The sequence below is a fragment of the Panthera uncia genome, chromosome A2 (assembly GCF_023721935.1).
Source record: "Panthera uncia isolate 11264 chromosome A2, Puncia_PCG_1.0, whole genome shotgun sequence".
NCBI lineage: Eukaryota > Metazoa > Chordata > Mammalia > Carnivora > Felidae > Panthera > Panthera uncia.
The window spans coordinates 45,224,286-45,244,535 of record NC_064816.1 but is presented as its reverse complement, the minus strand read 5'-3'; the positions used below and the strand labels follow the sequence as shown (position 1 = coordinate 45,244,535).

The 20,250-nt window shown below is 46.0% G+C and overlaps 1 protein-coding gene across 1 annotated transcript in view; it reads right to left on the bottom strand.

The window, feature by feature from the left end:
* Positions 1 to 15,418: 15,418 nt before the first annotated feature.
* The window catches only part of EDEM1 (ER degradation enhancing alpha-mannosidase like protein 1), a 29,748-nt gene continuing 24,916 nt past the window's right edge, over positions 15,419 to 20,250 (bottom strand). Inside the window, exon 12 of the mRNA XM_049640904.1 lies at positions 15,419 to 19,264. Coding sequence (XP_049496861.1) covers positions 19,175 to 19,264 — 90 coding nt within the window. The 3' untranslated portion in view covers positions 15,419 to 19,174. The remainder of the gene's footprint in view (positions 19,265 to 20,250) is intronic.

The window sequence follows — 20,250 nt, the reverse complement described above, 5'->3', positions numbered from 1 at the left end:
AGAGGGAAGGATAACAGCACAGAATGGAGACCATGCCACTTGATCAACAAACATGTGTTTCCCTGCAGACGTGCTCTCAAGACTCAAAATTGTTCCGCCTTCTGTCTTCAGTATCTATAGCTGTCTATTCCTTTTTTTTCTTTTTAACTTTTTTCTCTAAAGTGTATTTATTTATTTTGAGAGACAGAGTAAGTGCACGCATGGGAGAGGGGCAGAGAGAAAGGGAGAGAGAGAATCACAAGCAGGTTCCGTGCCGTCAGCCCGGAGCTCAACACAGGGCTCACAAACCATGAAACCATGACCTGTATAGCTGCCTATCTCTATTTCCTGCTGCTTCTGCCAAGGTATCTAGGCCCCTTCGACACTGCCTTTCCACTTCACCATTCCTCTACCAAACCCTTAGATCAATCTCATACCATCCATTACTGCAGTTAAAGTCATGCAACCTTTCTCCCAGAAGCTTCTTCAGCAGGAGCTTTGTTTCTTGTTGTGGAACCAAAGGTGTTTCCACTATGAAGGGAACTTGAGCAGTCTCCTTCCCCCACTGCAAGTAAGCAGAGGGTCATCTCACAAACCTTCTGTGAACCTCTTCTCTCTACACAGGTACTTCCTGAGCAAGCCTGATGCAGACAAGAGGGCTGACAGCACTGGTGACCATCGTCAGAGATCTCTGCCGGCAGGAGTTCATCCTGCAAAAGTTCTTGCAGGCCGTGTCACTGTCCCTCCTCAGTGCAGAGTGGACTTAGGACTCCTGTGTAACAAGGACTCCCTCCTTGACCAAACTTTACTCAGGTTCTTCTGAGCCATCTTGTCAACTAGGTCCTGATTTTGACCTTCATGTCCTTGGCACCCCACCCAGATCCCCCTTCCTGCGAGGATCACTCATCCCTCCATCCCCCATAGCACCCAGTGGGAAGGTTGGCCACTCATGGTACAGTTCCCCCTTCTCTAGAAGTCCCATCTCCCAGAAAGCTGCAGGCGTTTGCCACCCACAGGTGGCCGACTGCCTGGCAAGGAGACAGCACTGTGGTGCCAGGACCAGATTCCCTGTATCTCCAACCTTGCCCTGTTCTTTCCTCTTAACTATCCTCCTTCCCCCACTCCCTTCCATACGTTTTTATCCCCCACTCAGGGAATCCAAATTCCTGTCTCAAGTTCTGCTTTAGGGAACTGACCTAAAAGAGTGATAAAAGGTACAAGATGCAGGGCTGGTCCCCCAGGGCATATGCCAAGTGCTGGCACACTATTGCAAATGGTAAAGACCAAATATCCAAGCAACAGGAGTTGGTGTGGAGGAAGTAAAAACAATGGTCCTATACGGAGTATTTGCTGTGTTGGAGTTGGCATTACAAACTCAGGTATTTTTAAAAAAGAAAGAAAAAAAAAAAAAAAGGAAGAGAATGTAGCTGATAGTCTCCTTAAGACTCTCAAGGAGGTAGGTCAAGGTATTGATCCCAGGCCATCTTTAGACCATGGCCACCAAAAGCATCATGTTGATAAAGGTTCTGCTCTTCGCCCCCGGATCAAGAGAAGAGAATTATAATCAATTAGCAATAGCCAGTCTCAACACAGGAGTGAAGCAGCAACACAGAATGCCTTGAACAAGCCATCTCTGGATTGCAGAAGTGAGAACAGGCTTTGGAGTCAGGGAGGCCCGTGTTAAAACTCTCAAACAGCTGCTTCTTAGCCCCAGAGCCTTTAGCAACATTCAACTCCTCAGTCTCAACGCATTCCGATGGCTGCTGTAACCAATCACTACCAACTTGGCAGCTTAACACAACACACATACTCTCTTACTGTTGTGGAGGCCACCAGTCCAGAATCAGTTACACAGAGCTAACAACAAGGTGTAGGCAGGACTGGTTCCTCTGGAGGAACCCCCTGGCCCCTTCCTCCATCTTCAAAGCTCATCACTCTTACCTCTGCTCACATCACCTTCTCCTCTTCTGAGCCAACTCACCCTCTGCCTCCCTCTTATACAGACACTTGTGATTACATTCAGGAATGACCTGGTCAATCCAGGATATTCTCCCCCTTCAAGGGTCTAACTTAATCACATCTGCAAAGTCCACTTTGCCATATAAGGTAACATTCACAGGTTCCAGATATTAGGACCTAGATTTGGAGGAGCCATTATTCAGCCTACCATACTCAGTTTACTCAGTTCCTGTGCAGTGTGAATACGCCTGTCTCCTCACGGTATTGTTCCAGTGATTATAAAACTCAAATATAAGGCCCGTTTCTCTTCCGCAAGGATCCAAATTGTCTTTAAATCCCAGCCCCAGCCCTGTGCAATGAAGAATTTGGCCTTCCCCTGAGACAGCTCTGGACTTCATCCTCAGCTTCTGGGAGGTAATCCATGTCGTAGGAGTGTCTTTGTTTAGGGCAGGGACTGGCCATATTGGATCTTGGAGTGGGGCTGTCCATTCTTGATAGTCATGGGGTGAGGGATGGCCATGCCCAGAGAGACCAACCCTGATTTAGAGTGGGGGCTTTGGTCTAGCTCTATCAATTGACCTGGAGACTGAGCTGAACCACAGAAGCAATCAATCAGTCAATCAATCATGCCTGTGTAACGAAGGCCCAATAAAAACTGAACACCAAAGCCTGGGTAAGCATTCCCTGGTTGGCAATACTCCATGAATATTGTCACACATTGATGCCGAGGGGGTAACGCATCCTGAGGACAATAGATACTTCCCATCTGAAGCCCTTCTAGACTGTGCCTTATGCCTTTCTTCCTTTGGCTGATTCACCTGTATCCATTTACTGTAATAAATTGTAACCAGGAGTATGTATACTAGCTGTGAGGTCTGTGAGCACTTCAAGCAAATTAGCAAACCCAAGGATGGTTTGGGAAGGGCACTGCTCCCTTTAACTTCGTAGGGGCCCAGAATTCCTTCCCTTTGGTATCAGAGGTGAGGGAAGTCTTGTGTGGAAACTGGTCCCTTAACCTTTGTAGTTTGCTTAACGCAAAACAAACACCTATTAGTTCTGTGACTTTAGGCATTTCTCTGTGCCTCAGCGCCCCAATTTCAAAATGGCGATACCTGCTAGGGTCACTGTGAGGACTGAATTAGTTGATGTAAGTAAGCACTCAGAAGAGAGCCTGATGCATACAAACACTGGGTCATGTGTCCTTAATGGGGACAATATCACCAAGAGGGCAAAAACGGTTCTTAGAAGCAAGAAAAAAAAAATACAGACTTACTATTTTTATGTATAAGCATAGATTTACATCCAGTGCATAAACAGGTAAATAGTGTATCTTTGGTATTAAAATTTCATAATGGGAAGAGGGGTTGAGAAGGATTAGGAAAACTCTACACGTCTCCTTAGGAGGGGGCAACAATGCAAAAAAAAAAAAAAAAGGCTGAGGAACACTGCCCTAGATGGATACCACCTGCAGTGATGGTGGTGACCGAGCCCCAGCATTCCAAGCGGCTCAAACACAGAAACGGGTTCTTTCTGTGACTTGGGTAGTTTCCCAGTCTAGGGACTGGTCAGTCCAGATGGTTTTTCCAGAACCTCCACCCCCTTCCCAGGCTGTCAGTACTGGGATCTTGTGAGAGCTATTCTCAGCCATGGAACCGTGGAAACGCTTCTGGCCTCCTTCAGCTGCCAGTGCGCTTAAGCCTGGCCAGCCCTCCCTCACCCCCATCCCTGTTTTGCATATTATTAAAACCAAGTCATTCGGAAGTCTGAGCTGAGAGAACTTTACTTTTTTCCTCTTTGAAGTCTATTTTGAAATTGATGGATGTGTGAAAAACACATGCAATGTAAATGAGCTTCAGAATGACTGGTTTTTCAGTAATTTTGAAAACACACACACACACAAGAAAGTGTCCTAAGGAGGTGTCATCTATCTGCATACAATTTGGGTTAGAAAGAGAAAATCCTTATCAGTACCTTATTATACAGCTCTCAGCCCAGCACCAGGAAACAGTGTAATCTGAAACAATGAATATCATCAATGCTATGAATTCAATGTAATTGCATTTCATTGAGAAAAGGAAAAAAGTGTCTCTACTGGCACACGTGTGTCTTTGAGTGGGGAGAAAGGGAAAGACAAGGAGCAAGAGCCCTTACCATCTGGGCTGTCGGAATAAGATGAAAAATAGAACAGCCAGTCACCCCGTCGTTGGGAATTCAGTCACATGTCTCTGAAACACAAAATGTGAATACCACTAAGCTAAGGTAAAAAGAAATTGGCCTGAGGCTGGTTTTTCTCTACAGTCCAGCCACCCCTTACTGAACACCTCCCAGCCTGAAAGTGGCAGTCTGGAGTTGAAGCCACCTTCCCTGAGTTTCATATCATAACCCTTTGCGTTTCAACAGACTGAAGGAGGTGAGGCACCTGGGTGGTTCAGTCGGTTTGGTCAGCTGACTCTTGATTTCTGCTCAGGTCATGATCTCATGGTTCATGAGTTTGAGCCCCGAGCTGGGCTCTGTGCTGACAGCTCAGAGCCTGGAGCCTGCTTTGGATTCTGTGTCTCCCTCTCTCTCTGCCCCTCCCCTGCAGTCTCTCTCTCTCAATAGATAAACTTAAAAAATAAAATAAAATAAAATAAAATAAAAAAAGACTGAAGAAGGTTCCACATGAAAAACTCAAGGATTGGGTCACCACGATAAAAAGTCCAGGAGTAAAGGTTTTAGGCATGGCTGGATTTAGTGGTTCAAACAAGGTGATCAGCTCTCTCTCCTGCCCTCAGTTCTACCTCAGATATCCTCTCTGTTTTGGAGGCAGGGAGATGAATGCTGATTGGCTGGGGCTGCATCACGTGACTCCACCAAAAGGGTAAGTTAAGTTCTTGAAACCTTTTGGACTGAGGGGAGTGGAGTGAAGATGGAGACGGTCTCCCCAGAGCAAGGATTAAAGGGCAAAATACAGGCCTCCGTATCATCCCCGAGAAACAGAAGAGCCCCATGTCCCCTCCTCCACCCAGCATGCCAGCCCTTCACCCTGCTTTGCCTTCAAGCTGTTGCCGTGCTCTGACATTATAGCTTAAGTTGATTTATTTCTGTGCTGGCACAATCCTATCACCATACCCTGGTACCCAGAAGAGTACTGGCACATAGTGGCTGTGGAGTATTTGTTCAATAAAAAGAGTGAATGAATCAGAAACACCAAACCTGCCTCTCTACTAGAAATAACATGGTTTAAGGTGACGAGGCATAGCAGAGGGGAGGATAAAAGATCAGTACTCTTAGGAGGTGCTTCCTAAATGCTCAGCGCTTGCACACTGGGAATAGTAGAGAACAACCCCACCTCCCACCTCTACCAGCCCAAGAATGGCAGGAAGTGGATAGGTTCTGGAATCTGCTACACCCGATTGGGAGGAAGACCAACCCTCCCTTGTGCAAGGTCACCCACCTTTCAAATGCAGAATCCTTGGGGCACCTGGGTGGCACACTGGTTAATCTTGATTTTGGCTCAGATCATGGTCTCATGGTTCGAGGGATCGAACCCCATGTTGGGCTCTGTGCTGACAGTGTGGGGCCTGCTTGGGATCCTCTCGCTTCTCCCTCTCCCTCTCTGTCCCTTCCCGGCCTATGCTGTCTCTGTCTCTCTCTAAATAAATAAATAAACTTAAAAAAATTTTTTTTTAAGTGCAGAATCCTTGTTTGAAGCAAATTGCCAAATTCCCACCCCCAGACTTTCCCATTCTGTACATCTTGGATAGGACCCAGGAATTTGCATTTCAAAAAAGCTCCCAGGTGCTGCCGCTGCTGCTTTAGGAACCACATTTTGAGAAGGAGCTTTCCCACAAAGACTGCGTTTTCTAACTGTATTCCAGGGTTGGCGGCAGCTAATGGATGGCAGGAGGCCATAGAAGGGTAGGACAGGAAGCGGCCTAAATGAGCTGCATTTGCAAATTTCATGAAATCAGTCCCAAAGGTAAGCCTGGAAATGCAGGATGTGGTGCAGGTTCCCCCCAGCAAACTCCCAAGGCAGTTTTCAAACTGTGATCCTCTGACCACAAGCCTCAGACTCCTCCGGAGAGTCTGTTACAAGGCAGACTCTGGCTCAGGGCCATCAGGAATTGTTGAGCCATTACACTGGGGATGTGTTTTTTTAGATCTGTAGAAAGATTTATTATGAAGGATTGGCCTCACCTGAGTATGGAGGCTAACTTCCCCCAATCAGCCGGCTGCAAGCTGGAGGCGAGGGAAAGCTGATGGTACAGTTTCAGTCCCCTCCCCAAAGCCTGAGAACTAGCGGAGCCATGGAGGGAGCTCCCAGGCAGATGCCTGAGAGCCAAGAGTCCTAAAGTCTGAGGGCAGGAGGGCATGGACGTCCCAGCTCAGCAGACAGCAAATTTGCCCTCTCTCTGCCTTTTTGTTCCATCCAGGCCTTCAACAGATTGGATGCCTGCCGGCATGGGTAGGATGATCTTGTTTGCTCAGCCACTCACCACAGGTGGAGGTGGCAGAGAGCCCAGGCCTGGCCATGTTTCCAGGAGGGAGATCACCATAGAGACCCAGCCTGGCCAGCCGTATTAGAATTGAACAGGAGATTCTCATTTAAACGTTAGAACCACTGCCTTCAAGAACTACAGAACATAATTAGGTTAGTAGCTAACATTCTGTGAATCTTCTCTGAACCAGGGCTCACAACCACAGAGGCAGGTGATCTGAGGGCAGCGGGAGGAAGAAAGGGAAGGATATTCCCCATGAAACCCTGTGAGATGGGTATAATTTGCTCCATTTTACAGATGAGTAAACTGAGATTCAGGGAGGCTTAATAACTCACCCGGCTAATAAGGAGCAGAGTCCAGATTCAAACCTACAAAGTTGACTTTCTTTGACACTTTCTGTCTGCCAGATTGGACAACCAAAACCTAAGGCAGGACAGTAACTAGTAGAAGGGAAGGCTCAACAGGACCCAGAAGTGCCTCACATCCAGAGTACAAGCTCAAGGTGAAAAACCATGAAGGAGAGCCTACAGAAGCTGTCATCTGGGAATCTCCCAGTTGTGGGTGCCAAGACACAACCTCCCAAGTTTTTTCTAGAAACTGTATCTACCCAAATTCACAGCAAGCCAAAAACAACCTCACAAGATGAAAATTAAACCATCCACCTGGCCGCCGAGGCAGGCCTGGGGCATGTCCCAGAGAAAAACTACATTTCCCCTTTTCTTACTTACCTACCCCTGGTTCTGAAATATCACCATCTAACTAAGCAGCTTGTGGTATTTACCTGGTCTCGCTCTCGGAAAACGAGAACCCCAAGACATATGGCATTGTGAGTCTTCCCTGAATAATACATACAAAGGAGTTTGTTCTCTGGAGGAAGACCCCATAGAGACATCCGATGCCATCACTGCCATCGTCACTATTACTCGTGTTTCAATTAGCAAGCACACACCAAGAGTTCGATGCAAGATTCCAAAAGACCATGAAATTACATTTTTGCACGCTGAGTTTAAAACATGCCAACGGTGGTTTTTTTTCTGTACCACTGGTTGCTAAAACTATTTTTCAAAGGCCCCCTTTGAAAAAGTGAAGCAAGAGTGGCCTCTTGTGGAAGTCATGGTGTCTACAACAGTTAATAGAGCTTGAATGACACAGGAACTTTGGGAGCCCAGCGGAGGGACATGGCCTGTTTTCAGTGTGGATGGGTTTTGAAACTGCATGCCTAAAACCCGAGGCCATGCTTGCCAGCCTTTCCTCAAGGCCATGAATACTTGTGTCTCTCCCGTCCACTGCCAGCCTTCCTAGTCTGTGCTCCTCAATCACCCAGGTGGGTCAACAGCAGGTATTCTAGAAATACTCTCTGAAATTGGGCATTCCGGTAGTCTTACTGGACACGTGTGGTGTATTCTACTGTGTTTTCTTCAAATAGTGCTTTATTTTTTTTTAAGTTTATTTTCAGAGAGAGAGGGAAAGAGAGCGAGAGAGAGAGGCAGGGAGAGGCAGAAAGACAAAGAAACAGGGAGACAATCCCCAACAGGCTCCATACAGTCAGCACAGAGCCCAAAGCAGGGCTTGAACTCACAAACCGTGATATCATGACCTGAGCCAAAACCAAGAGTCGGACGCCCAACCAACCAAGCCACCTAGGCACCCCCAAATACCACTTCCGAAGAAAGACCTTCCCCCCTGGACTGCTGTTCAAAACTCAGCTGCTAACTCACTGACAAGCCCTGGTCTACATTTGTGTCCATGAAAGGTAAAAAAAAGACTAAGGCTAGGATAGGTGTACCTAAAAGGTCTGAGGGGGCACAAAATCCTTGATAGATTTCTCCACTGGATGAAGCACATGATTTTATTTTTTCCTATTTTGAAGAACATTTTGCCATTTTTCACACTATATCAGAACAAACTGAATTATGACTTCTTTTTCACAATTTGAAAAACCAGTTTCATATACAATGTTAAAATTCATTTATCTTGAAATTTGACATGCACACTGAAGAGCATCTAAAACATGTGAACCATATAAAGAAGAAAATTAGGGGCGCCTGGGTGGCTCAATTGGTTGAGTGCCCAACTTCAGCTTAGGTCACAATCTCACGGTTTGTGAGTTGGAGCCCTGAAACAGGCTCTGTGCTGGCCTCAGATTCTGTGTCTCCCTCTCTTTCTGTCCCTCGCCCACTCACACTCTATCTCTCTCTCTCTGTCTCAAAAATAAATTAAAAAAATTTTTTTAATAACAAAATAATAAAATTAATTATAAAAAAAGAAAAATAAAGTAAGCAGTCATACCACTAAAAATGGACTCAGGATGAGAATGAGCATTGCCAGTACCCCTCTCTGTGCCTCTCCACCATCACATCCACACCAGGATGACCCCTAGGCTAACTTCTATGATAATCAATTCCTTGTTTTTCTTTATAATTTTCCACATGTGTTTACACATCCAAGCAATAAATTCAGTTTGGGTTGCTTTTCAAGTGTGTATAAATGGACTATTGTGAAGTGCGTCTCTGCTCTATAATATTTCCATTGAACAAGTCACTACTTTTGATGAACATTTGGATAGTGTCTCCCATTTTTGCCTTTGGCAAACCATGCTGCTATGAATGGTCTCACAAGTGTCACCAGTTTCTCACATACAAGAGATCATCTAGACTAGATGCCAGCAAACGTTTTCTGTAAATGGCCAGACAGTGAATTCGGGGGTTTTTGTGAACAAGACGGCCTCTAGCAACTATTCAACCCTGCCGTTGTATAGGAAAAGCAAATGCTGACCCTATGTAAACAAATGAGCCTGAATGTGTTCCAATAAAACTTTATTCAAAAATACAAAACCAAACAAAAACAGGAGGCAGCTCGGATTTGGACCATGGTTCAATAGTCTGCTGACTCCTGCTAAAGATGACTCTTAGGAGTGACATTGCCAGGGCCAGCCCATAGCGTGACTCCATGGCAGCCCCAGTTGGTACAGTGCACAGCCTGGCCATACAGGGCATGTTCCCATTCAGTGGTGCTGGGGAATACCAAGCTCTTCCCCCCACCCCCCGAGTGGAGGCATGAGTTTGCATTCCCACCAGCAGTGTGGAAATGTCCCCATCTCTCACATCCTTACCAGGGGCTGGTCTCATTAATTTTGTCAAATGCATGGGTATGCAATAGTTTTGCTATGCAATTCGCTGAAGAGTAGACAAGTCTTGAGTTCATGTATTTCTGATGAAAATACTACTTTCCCTACCCAAATTATGGAAAGAGCCTAAATGTCCATCAACTGATGAATGAATAAAGAAATTGTGGTTTATATACACAATGGAGTACTACGTGGCAATGAGAAAGAATGAAATATGGCCCTTTGTAGCAACGTAGATGGAACTGGAGAGTTTGATGCTAAGTGAAATGAGCCATACAGAGAAAGACAGATACCATATGTTTTCACTCTTATGTGGATCCTGAGAAACTTAACAGAAACCCATGGGGGAGGGGAAGGGGAAAAAAAAAAAAAAAAAGAGGTTAGAGTGGGAGAGAGCCAAAGCATAAGAGACTCTTAAAAACTGAGAACAAACTGAGGGTTGATGGGGGGTGGGAGGGAGGGGAGGGTGGGTGATGGGTATTGAGGAGGGCACCTTTTGGGATGAGCACTGGGTGTTGTATAGAAACCAATTTGACAATAAATTTCATATATTGAAAAAGAAAGAAAGAAAATACTACTTTCCTGTAAAGTGAAGATCATGCATTTCTCCTTGGGCACTTAAATGGCAAGAAGCCCGTGTTTTTGAACTCGCTCTTGCCCCTTCCCACAAATCCATACTTATACACTGAGGGGACTGTTGGGTAATTCAAATCATACCCTTAAACTTAGAAAGAGCCTCCTACTAATAAAAGATAGTCAACCAAGACTGGTGGTTGAGGCTGATTCAGGACTCGAACCTGCAAATGGGTGAAAGACCACAGACAGTATTAAAACCTGAAAAACAAAAACCCTACTAGTGAAGAAAGCAGTGTGAGTGGCTGTCTCTGTGTTTCTGTTTGTACAGAAACCCTAGTTCTTGTAAAACAGACCTGGTTGGAGGAGATGGGAGGTTCAGCGTCCCCACTCCCCCCCATACTTAACAAAAGCTACAAGTTCGCGGCAGTGGTGTTGTTTTCATCTGTTTTATAAGTTCAGTCACTACATATTTTATTTGAAGACTTTTATAAGCTCTTTAAAAAGACTATAAACCACTGTTCAATGTTAATCACCTTACAGAGACCCGACACAAACTACCCCAGGTGGAGCATATATAATGCTGCTAGTGGTTAAGATTTAGGTGCTACAGTCAGATGTTCAAATCCTGGGCTCAGATTCTGACCCTATCATTCACTGGCTGAGAGAACTTGGGCTGATGCTACACTTCTCAGAATGTTTGACTGAAGCTCCCTCATTGACTTAGTCAAGTGTTAAATGACATAATGCATGGGAAAAGCTTGCCATGTTACAAACATGAAATTTAAGAAATGAATGCTAGCGGGGCACCAGGGTGACTTGGTCAGTTAAGCGTCCGACTTCAGCCCAGGTCATGATCTCGCGGTGGGTGGGTTCGAGCCCCGCATCAGGCTCTGGGCTGACCGCGTGGAGGCTGCTTTGGATTGTGTGTCTCCCTCACTTTCTGCCTCTCTTCCACTCGTGCTCTGTCTCTGTCTCTCAAAATAAGTGTTAAAAAAAATGTTTGTCACAAAGACATGAATGCTAGCTGTTGCCATCTTAGTTTTTTAAGAACATAATCAGGAAAATAGTGGAATGGCCCTTCTACAACTCTACATAAACTCTTCTGGCTCAGAACCACTTGTCTTCTACTGAAGACGTAGGTTTGGCATGGCTAGACAATGAAAGGCCAACAACCCAATTACATTCCTTCTTTGCTGGAAGGAATGGAAGGAAGCTGAGGTTCTAGAACCAGATGGTTGAGGGTATATGTTGGGGAAAGGGCATCAAATGTGAGGCACAAAATCTATACAGATTAGTATAAGTATAGAGAATAATCAAAGAGTACATAACCCAAAAACATTAGGAAAAGAAGTAAATCAGGTCATTTTAATGAAACCATTGTCGTTTTTATGAAACGTGTGCTATTATGGTATTTGTCAGCTTTTCAAAATTCGTTGTGATTTTTTTTTATCCTGCATACATATTTACTTCTGCATGTCTAGTTTTGCGTTCGTAATTTTATCTTATTTTTCTCAAAGACATCCCTCCAAAACCTGGATCGCCCCCTACAAAACATGGGAAAGTTAAGAGTGTCTTTTGCACTGGAAGACTCTCCAAGGGGTACACGTGTCTTCAGGAAAAACGGTAAGCAAGATTCTCAAACTGTAGTCCCCACACTGGCAGCGATCAGGCTCACCCAGGAACTGGTTGGCACATGAAAATTCTCAGCCCGCCCCACACCTACTGAGTCAGAAACTCTGGGGGGTAGCCCAGCAATCTGTGTTTCTATAAACACTCCAAGGAACTCTAACGTCTAACAACCACCGCCTTTAAGGGACATTTCCAAATCCTCACCATACACAACATCAAAGTACACATTTGTAGTTGCACCGGAAAATGGCTCGGCTACAGCTTGACCTGTGACCTACCAGTTCTCAGTCCCCACGATCCCTGTCAGACTTGATCGGAGGGCACACCTCTCAAAGACCTGGAATCTCACTGCTCTGTGTGCACAGCCCTGGCATGTAGAAATCTCTGGAGCACCAAAGGCACCATGGGAAATATCTGTCAGGAAACACTCTGCCTCTTCCCTTCCTGGCTTGTTGGCAGGAATACCTTGCTCAGAGCCCCAAGTGCCTCATTCTGTTCCTGCAGCAAACACAGCAAAACTTCAGGCTGCCTTGCTCTGTGCTAGAATGCAGACACGAGAGGGCTCTCGTGTTAATTAACATGTTCATTAGGACAGAAAAATAAAGTTAGATTTTCCCATCAGTAAATAAGCCTGTTAGGGCAGAAGAGTGTGAAAACCAGGACCTGCTTAGCCAATTAAGTTACAGGGTGGATATTTCCTCCAAATTGAGGGGGTGAGTCTACAGCTCTGGAGTTTTGACGTAAATATATTTAAAGGAGGCAACAAGACAAAGACACATTCTTTTAATGTATGATCAGAGATGTGTTGAAGTTAATATTTTTTAATTTCCTTGCACTTTGTGAGTATTTCAGTTCTGTAAGGTGTCTCTAAATTTAAAAATAACAGGTACAATGAGGGACACCTGGGTGGCTCATTTGGCTTCAGGAGCTCAGAACTCTTGGCTTCATGATCTCACCGTTCATGAGTTCAAGCCCCACATCAGGCTCTGCGTTGACAGCACAGAGCCTACCTGAGATTCTCTCTCTCCCTCTCTCTGCCCCTCCTCCACTCTATCTCTCAAAATAAATAAAGTTAAAAAAAATTTTTTTTTTAAATAACAGGTACAGTGAATTTGATAAATCGTGGAAGGCTTTCATGGGGTATATTTTATCTAAGAGAATGACAGTAATAACTGAGTAATAAATCTTTTTTGCAGAGGGGCTTTCTATTGGTTGGAGGGCAGGCAGGTTCATTGCCTCCTTCACACATGCCCACCGGTAGAGAACATTCTGATCTGTGCAATGCAGAGCAGCCTCCTCTTGATTACCAGAAGCTGGGAGGGCCAGGGTGCCTCAGGCTGGGGTCCTCGGAATCCAGAAGCAGGTTTACTGCCCTGTCCCAACCTCCTCCCTCCCACCCTGTGGAAGGGGCCACTGGGTTCTCAGACCAAGGATTGAGCAACATCTCTCCGGAAATGGCCCAGGCTATTCCCTGCAGCAAAGACCCCCCTCTCTCCATCCTGGGGCTACAGCCAAACTATTCATTCTGCTACTTAAGAGAGCTTGAAGTCACGGGTTCAGAGTGTTTCAACTGTGACCTAGGGTAGGGTTCTTACCGCCTAGTGTCCTCAACTGTAGAAATAGAATAATAGAACTTCTCTCCCAGGATTCGGGTGATGCTTGAATATGGTAGGTTTTAAGCCGCATGTGCACAGACACACATGCACAAACACACACGCAAAGGACTACATGATGTGCCAGAATGTGCCAGGTACTTGCCCACAATGCCCCAGGGAGTGTGGGGCACAGGCATCTCTCTTAACCACCCTGCAGCTCGCATTCTGGGATCCTACGATGGACAGAACAGCAGCACATTTCCCTGATTACACTTTGAAAGAAGTTGGGGCCCCTGGGTGGCTCAGTTGGTTGAGCGTCTGATTGTTGATTTCGGCTCAGGTCACTATCCCAGGGTCATGGGATCCAGCCCCACATCGGCCTCTGCGCTGAGTGTGGAATCTGCTTAAGATTCTCTCTCTCCCTCTGCCTCTCTCTCCCGCTCACACTCTCTAAAATGAAATTAAAAAAAAAAAATTTAACTTGGAGAGAAGTCACATATATAATAAGTATGTTAGCAGCTGGCACCTAACAGGCTTTGCTAAAACGTAGCTCATTCTGCTCTCACAACAACACCGGGAGTTAAGGTGCTAGAATCTGGGGGGTTTTTGTTGTTTTTTTTTAAATGTTTATTTGTATTTGAGAGAGAGACAGAGAGAGGGAGAGACAGAGAGCGACAGAGCATGAGTGGGGGAGGGGCAGAGAGCGACAGAATCCAAAGCAGGCTCCAGGCTTCAAGCTGTGAGCACAGAGCCCTACGCAGGACTCCAACTCATGAACCTTGAGACGACCTGAGCTGAAGTTGGACACTCAACCGACTGAGCCACCCAGGCGCCCCTGGTTTTACAAACGAGTAAACAGTGTGAGACCCTGACTCAAGCTGCTAATCCAGAAGGACAGGCCAAGGCTCCGGCCCAGGCCTCTTCATGCCAGTCCAAGTTCTTATCCCTCCTTAGGGTTGGGGTAAAAATCCTACAGCTTCTCCTGGGTATCAAATCCAACCCGACCATAACCTTAGGAAATGCACAGGCAGGGCGTCCTGGGTGCCAGGTGGCCATCTTAAGCATGCTACACATATGAATCCATTCAATCCACCCTGTACATGTGGACTGTTGTTGTCATTCCATATAACGGATGGGCACACTGAGGCCCAGCGAGATTGTGGACCTTGTACAACCGGGCACAAGGCTCATCGGCGGAGTCAGGTCCGCACCTCCCGCAGCGTGGGTCCAGAGTCCACTCTCGGCCCTGGTGCTCCCCGGCAGTGTCTAGACAGGATGCTCCCACGTGCCACTGCTGACCAAGGGCACGGGTGCTTCCACCATCAAGGCCATTCAGCTGCACCTTTGGCATAGGGGCCCCACCTGGCCTTGTCAAGAGGGTGACAAGCCCAAGAGACTTCAAAGACACAACCACCACCAACGCTTACGAAGGCGGTGTGCTTTAATATCAGCAAGGTGCTTCCTCTCCTTGTTACAACGCAGAGGTTTTTAAAAGCACCATCAGAATTGCCCAGCCACAAAGGTAGGACACCAAGGTAGCACAGGGCAGAACCAGCGATCTCCTTCCAGACCCCATCGCAACTCAGGTAGCTGCAGGGATGGGGGCCGTCCTACTGAAACCCTCCTGGCTCATGCCTCCCGCAGACCGCTGCCCCCACATTGACCGCATGTGCCATTACCCCACCTGAACCTGTAGGAGGCTAGCAGGAATGAATTGCCTTAAGATAACAGAGACTTGGTTCCAGAACATAGAAAGACTCAGATAAATGGCAACGAGAACTGAGAACAGGTCAGTGGCTGGGACAAAGGAGGCTAATGCAGAGAGGAGGGCAGAGACAGGACAAAAATCATTACGTGTGGCTCTCACCCACATGGGAAGGACAGGTAAATGGAACGTGTGACAGACAAAAACAGAGTGGTATTAGTCAGGGCTCAGCTGTGAAAAACAAAAAACACACAAAATAAAGTTTTTATCATCTGGCTTTATGGTTTCCTTTTAAAGGGTTTTCCCCCTGGTTTGTCCTGCATGTAATGTGTACGTGTGAGTATATAAAGGAGAAACAAAAAGACAATTCAAAAAAAAAAGAATCTTTTAATAAAAATTATTCATAAAAATCCTAATAAATTTCTAAGAACAAGATATTTCTTAGTACATTTATAAAAGAACATTTGGTCCTTTTACAAAAAGCTCCCTCTTAATTTAAATACATTTCTTATTTACAGATTAAACATAAAATATCATCTATAGTTGCAAAGCATATTGCACATTACAGAGAGAGAAGCATGTGTATGTTTTAATTGGTTTTCCCAGAGTTTCCAACTCCAGATTTTTTTTGTAAAAACAGATTTACCTTTCTTGTGCATAATAAATAAAAATGCAGCTTGTGTTTTGCTATTTAAAACTAAAACAAAATACCTTTTAAAAAATAGTATTTCTCTGCCTCTCAGAAAGAAGGAAAAGGGGTAAGGAATCAGGAAGGTCCACAGGTACATTTTCCCGGAGTCACGTCCAAACTCAAGCAGGAACAGAACCCTGAGCCCTGCAAAACCTGGAGACACACAACCCAGCCAGCCCACCCTCTCTCTTTCACAAGGGTCCCTGCCCTGCAGGGAACAGGCACTAGAGAAGGAGCTGGATGTCTGGGAACGGAAAAGGAAAGACCAAGATTTTCTTCAGAAGTCCCTGCTCAGGCACTCTGGTTGAGCAATCATGCACCCTACCTTTTCACCATTCAGTTTGAAAGTGTCAAAAGAGAAAGACCCCCCGGAGCCCTCCAGAAAGAAGAAAAGGATGTCTGATGGTAAGTCCACAAGATCCAAAGCAAAGGATGACTGTCTGCAATCATTCAGTAAACTGAGCTAAGAAAATAGCTAAGAGGCTATCTTTCTTTGGTCGGGGAGGAGACAGAAGGTGGGGGAAACAGGTTCAGGCCCTCAGATTGTATAAGACCCTCCTCTAAAATTCACCTGCACAGACACCACCTTGGTGCATGAACAACGACGACTTCAGTGACGTGTGTGTGCCCCCGCCCCGATCTGGGACGGCCTGAGAACCTGGGATTCAATCGCACAGACCAAGTTCCGGTGGAACTAACGGCAGGACGGATGTGCAAATGGAAGCTGGTTCTTCACAAAAGCCAGCACAACTGTAAGCCAGACTTCCTTCGTCACCTACTCCTCAGGAAATGAGAGTTCCCTGTCACACTGAGCCTGCCCTGTACCGATTTAGAACTTTGTGGGAGGCGATTCAGACTCCACCCAGCCTAACTACCAGGCAGCTTTCTACAGCAGTTCTGTTAAGACAATCTTCCTCACGTCGACCAGAGCAGACTCTAGACCCTGGCTACACAGGGGAACTTGAGGTTGATGCAGGCCCACAGCTGTTCCAAAGGATGGCATCCATTCAGAATCAGGGCAGTCCTGGGGCAAAGCACTCCCCCCTCCGCCTTTCCCTACCCCATATCCTGCGACACAGAATAAAAGACACAGCAAAAGCCCTGCAAGATGTAACACAGCTGTGGACATTCTGATCTGCAACCACAACACGAGCAAGTTTTGAAGTTGGCTCAAAGAACCTTCGTTTCGTGGCTGGCACTAGGCGCTAATTTGCATGTACCCCACAGAGCATGGACTAGGCAGCATCATCACTCTGGACAGGGCAGTCTGCAAGCTCAACCACCAGGATGAGTCCACAGTATGTCGCTCACCCTCAGGCTCGCCAACTGGTACAAGGCAGTGCCCAAAAGGCAAGAGGGTCTTGACTCCGTGCAAGACACCTCCCGGGCTGCCTCCAGCCCCTGGGGTACATCAGCGGCACTCAGGCACACATCCCCACTCCTGAGCATGAGGGGGCTGCAACACCAGAGCAGGTGACAGGTTAAGGGCCTGGAGGAGAGGGTGATGTCAGAATGCCACACATCAATGTTGTCACAGAAGCTGGAGAGGGAACCCAGCAAGGCCACGAGAGAGGGCAGATGCATGGAGGACCCACTTTCCTCCCTGATGTGCCCCATCCTCCCAAATGGGCCATTTATAGTCCCACGTCAATGTGCCTGGAGAAGAGCTACAGGGACACTCGGGCCTGTGTGCACATGTATCTGTAAATGCGGCATTTTGATTTGACTGAGTCAAAGAAAACAATTAAAATATATTCTCAAAGAAAATTTTCTATTCAGTAGATAAGACAAGGTCGATAAAGAGAATGCCTCTGAAAAGAAGAAAAAAGGGAAGACAGAAGCATTTGATTGTGTTTACCTTAAAACAATTTGCATAGTAAATATTTAAAAGGTAGAGGTGACACATTTATTACTGAAAGTCCTTTTTTTAAAAATCTCCAAGAACTGAATTCTGTCTTAAAAAAGCAAAACAAAACAGTAACACTTAAATTTTCAAAAAGGAATAAAATCTTTCCCTTTGATTGATATGCAATGGCTTAGACCACACTTCTAGTTTTAAAAAGATGAACGGGAAATCGTTGGAAGTGTCCAAGCAGGGACAGGTGCACAACATGACAGGTGAGGGTGGAGGTGTTCAAGAGACTTCCCAGCCTTTCTACTGGGGTTCATTTCAACCTCAGATGTTACACAAAGCCAGGCTGAGGGTTCAAATCTACCTCTGCTTCGTATGAGTATTCAGTGTAAGTTCAAAGACAGATACTTCTGTTCTGGCTAAGAAAACAACAACAAAGAAGGCGTGTGAGCACAACTTCCTCCTAATGTAGGTTTGCTTAAAAATATCAGGCTGAAAGTCAAGGACCGGCCAAGAATTTTCCAGTCTTCGTAATACTCATCCCATCCCCCTTTCACTGTGGTCCCACCATGTGGCAATACAAAACAAGCCTGTTACAAGCGTGCCAGCAGCTGTGACGACCAGCAGCCCCCACCAAAATCGAATAAGGCACTAATCTAACGCCTGTATTACACAGAGAAACGGCTCAAAGGGGCCAGAGAGTCATCTGATCATTTCTTCCTCCCTGACTTAGCTAATTGGCACTAGACACAGAAAACAAAAACAAAACACAATTCTAACCCAAACACGGTCAGAACTGAGAATCCTTGGTTAGTATATACAACACAGAGGGAAGCTCAGACATTCTTAGGTATTTCTCTCCCCTAAAAGGCACCTGGTTATGGAACTACAGGAGCTCCTCAGGTAAGTTCAAAATAAATGTAATACACCGTCCAAAAGATCTAGCCTTGTGACAACTTAAGAGACTGCCTTTTGAAATTCAGGTCAAAGTTATTCATAAGCAATTAACTTGTAACACTGTGAAGATTACTGGAGATGCAAATGAATAACTCGGGGGTTTTCCCCCATGTGATCCCAAATCATAGGTGGAGGGAGAGCCCAATTATCTAGTGAGAGAGAGAAAGGATAACAAAATGAAATAAATAGGGATGAACCTCAGGCCCTTTGCACGGAAATTTCGTTCACAGTCCTCTAACAGAGAGGTAGCAATACTGCAGTCACAAGTGCCGGAGACGGGAACACACTCGTTGGATTCCAAAGTGTGAGGCTAGGAAGATCCATCCAAAGATGCCCCATCCACACTGTGCTTAGGAAATCAGCATGTCATAGGAAGCCAACTTCTGTGTACCTTCTTACTTCCAATTATATCCTTAAGAAAAACAGGGCATTTTATTGAACAGAAGAGAAACACTAGCGTATGCACGATTCTGCTAGACGTGTGTGAGGAGCCAGCCAGAAATGCCAACACCGTCGCGGATGGCCAGACTGCCACCCACTTCCACTTCAGAACGTATCTCGGCATGGCCTGGGTTCAGCTGTTCACGTCCGGTTTCCGATGCGGCCACACGGAGGAGAGCACCTCAAATCAGGCCAACCATCTGGTCAATCTGCCTCATGTAGATGCTCTTTAAGGGCAGGGAGTATCTCCTCTCGTCAGGAACACGATTGCACTAGGAAGAAAACAGAAGAGGAAAACTGTCAACTTGCAATTAAAAATCCAGGTATTAATTGCCCAGGAAACGCAGGTGGATGACCTAAACCAGGGCTTGTCAATCTGCACACCGTTGTCATGGGGGCCATCTTGTGCGCCGCGGGATGGTTACCAGCGTCCCTGCTGTCTCCCGCTAGACGCCCCCGAGCCCCTGCTCCCCTAGTGTGACAACCAAGATTGTCTCCAGACTCTGTTCCATTGAACAGAGGAGAAAACCTCCTCTGTGAGGAGAAAACCACGCCAGGTGAGGACCACTGATATAATTTAATGTCTTCCCAAGTGAAGAAATGGAGACTCAGGGCAGCTAAAGGACATGTGCCCAAGGGCAGAGTGACTGGGACGAAAAGTTCATCCCCTTGGGGCCTTCATTTAATCCACCCAGAATTTCAGAAAACACCTCGGCTATTTGAAAACACAATTGGCCCTTGAACACTGCAGGGCTTGGGGCATGGCCCCCCAGAGCGGTCAAAAACCCACATGTAACTTCTGCTTCCCTACTAACCGACAGCCCACAGTTGACTGGAAGCCTTACTGGTAACAACAGTCAATGAACACGAATTTTGTATGTTGTGTGTATTACATACTCCATTCTTACATTAAAATAAGCTACAGGATAGAAAATGTTACTAGGAAAACCATAAGGAAGAGAAAATACACTTGCAGGACTGCACCGTATTTATCAAAAAACACCCGCATGCAGTTCAGACCTGCGTTGTTCAAGAGTCAGCTGTGGGTGGTTTTTCTGAGTTTATGGTTCTCGGATCCACAGCTAAAACCTAAATGCTTGACAGAGCTTTTTACCCCCTCAAATGAGGTGCGAGTCTGTAAACCAAACACATTTGTCTGCAAACATCCGTTCATTACACACTTGTCCCCAAAGACACACACTCCCACTCACTGCTCTGAACTTGACTCCCCCATGCCCTACTCCCCATCCTCAAGAGA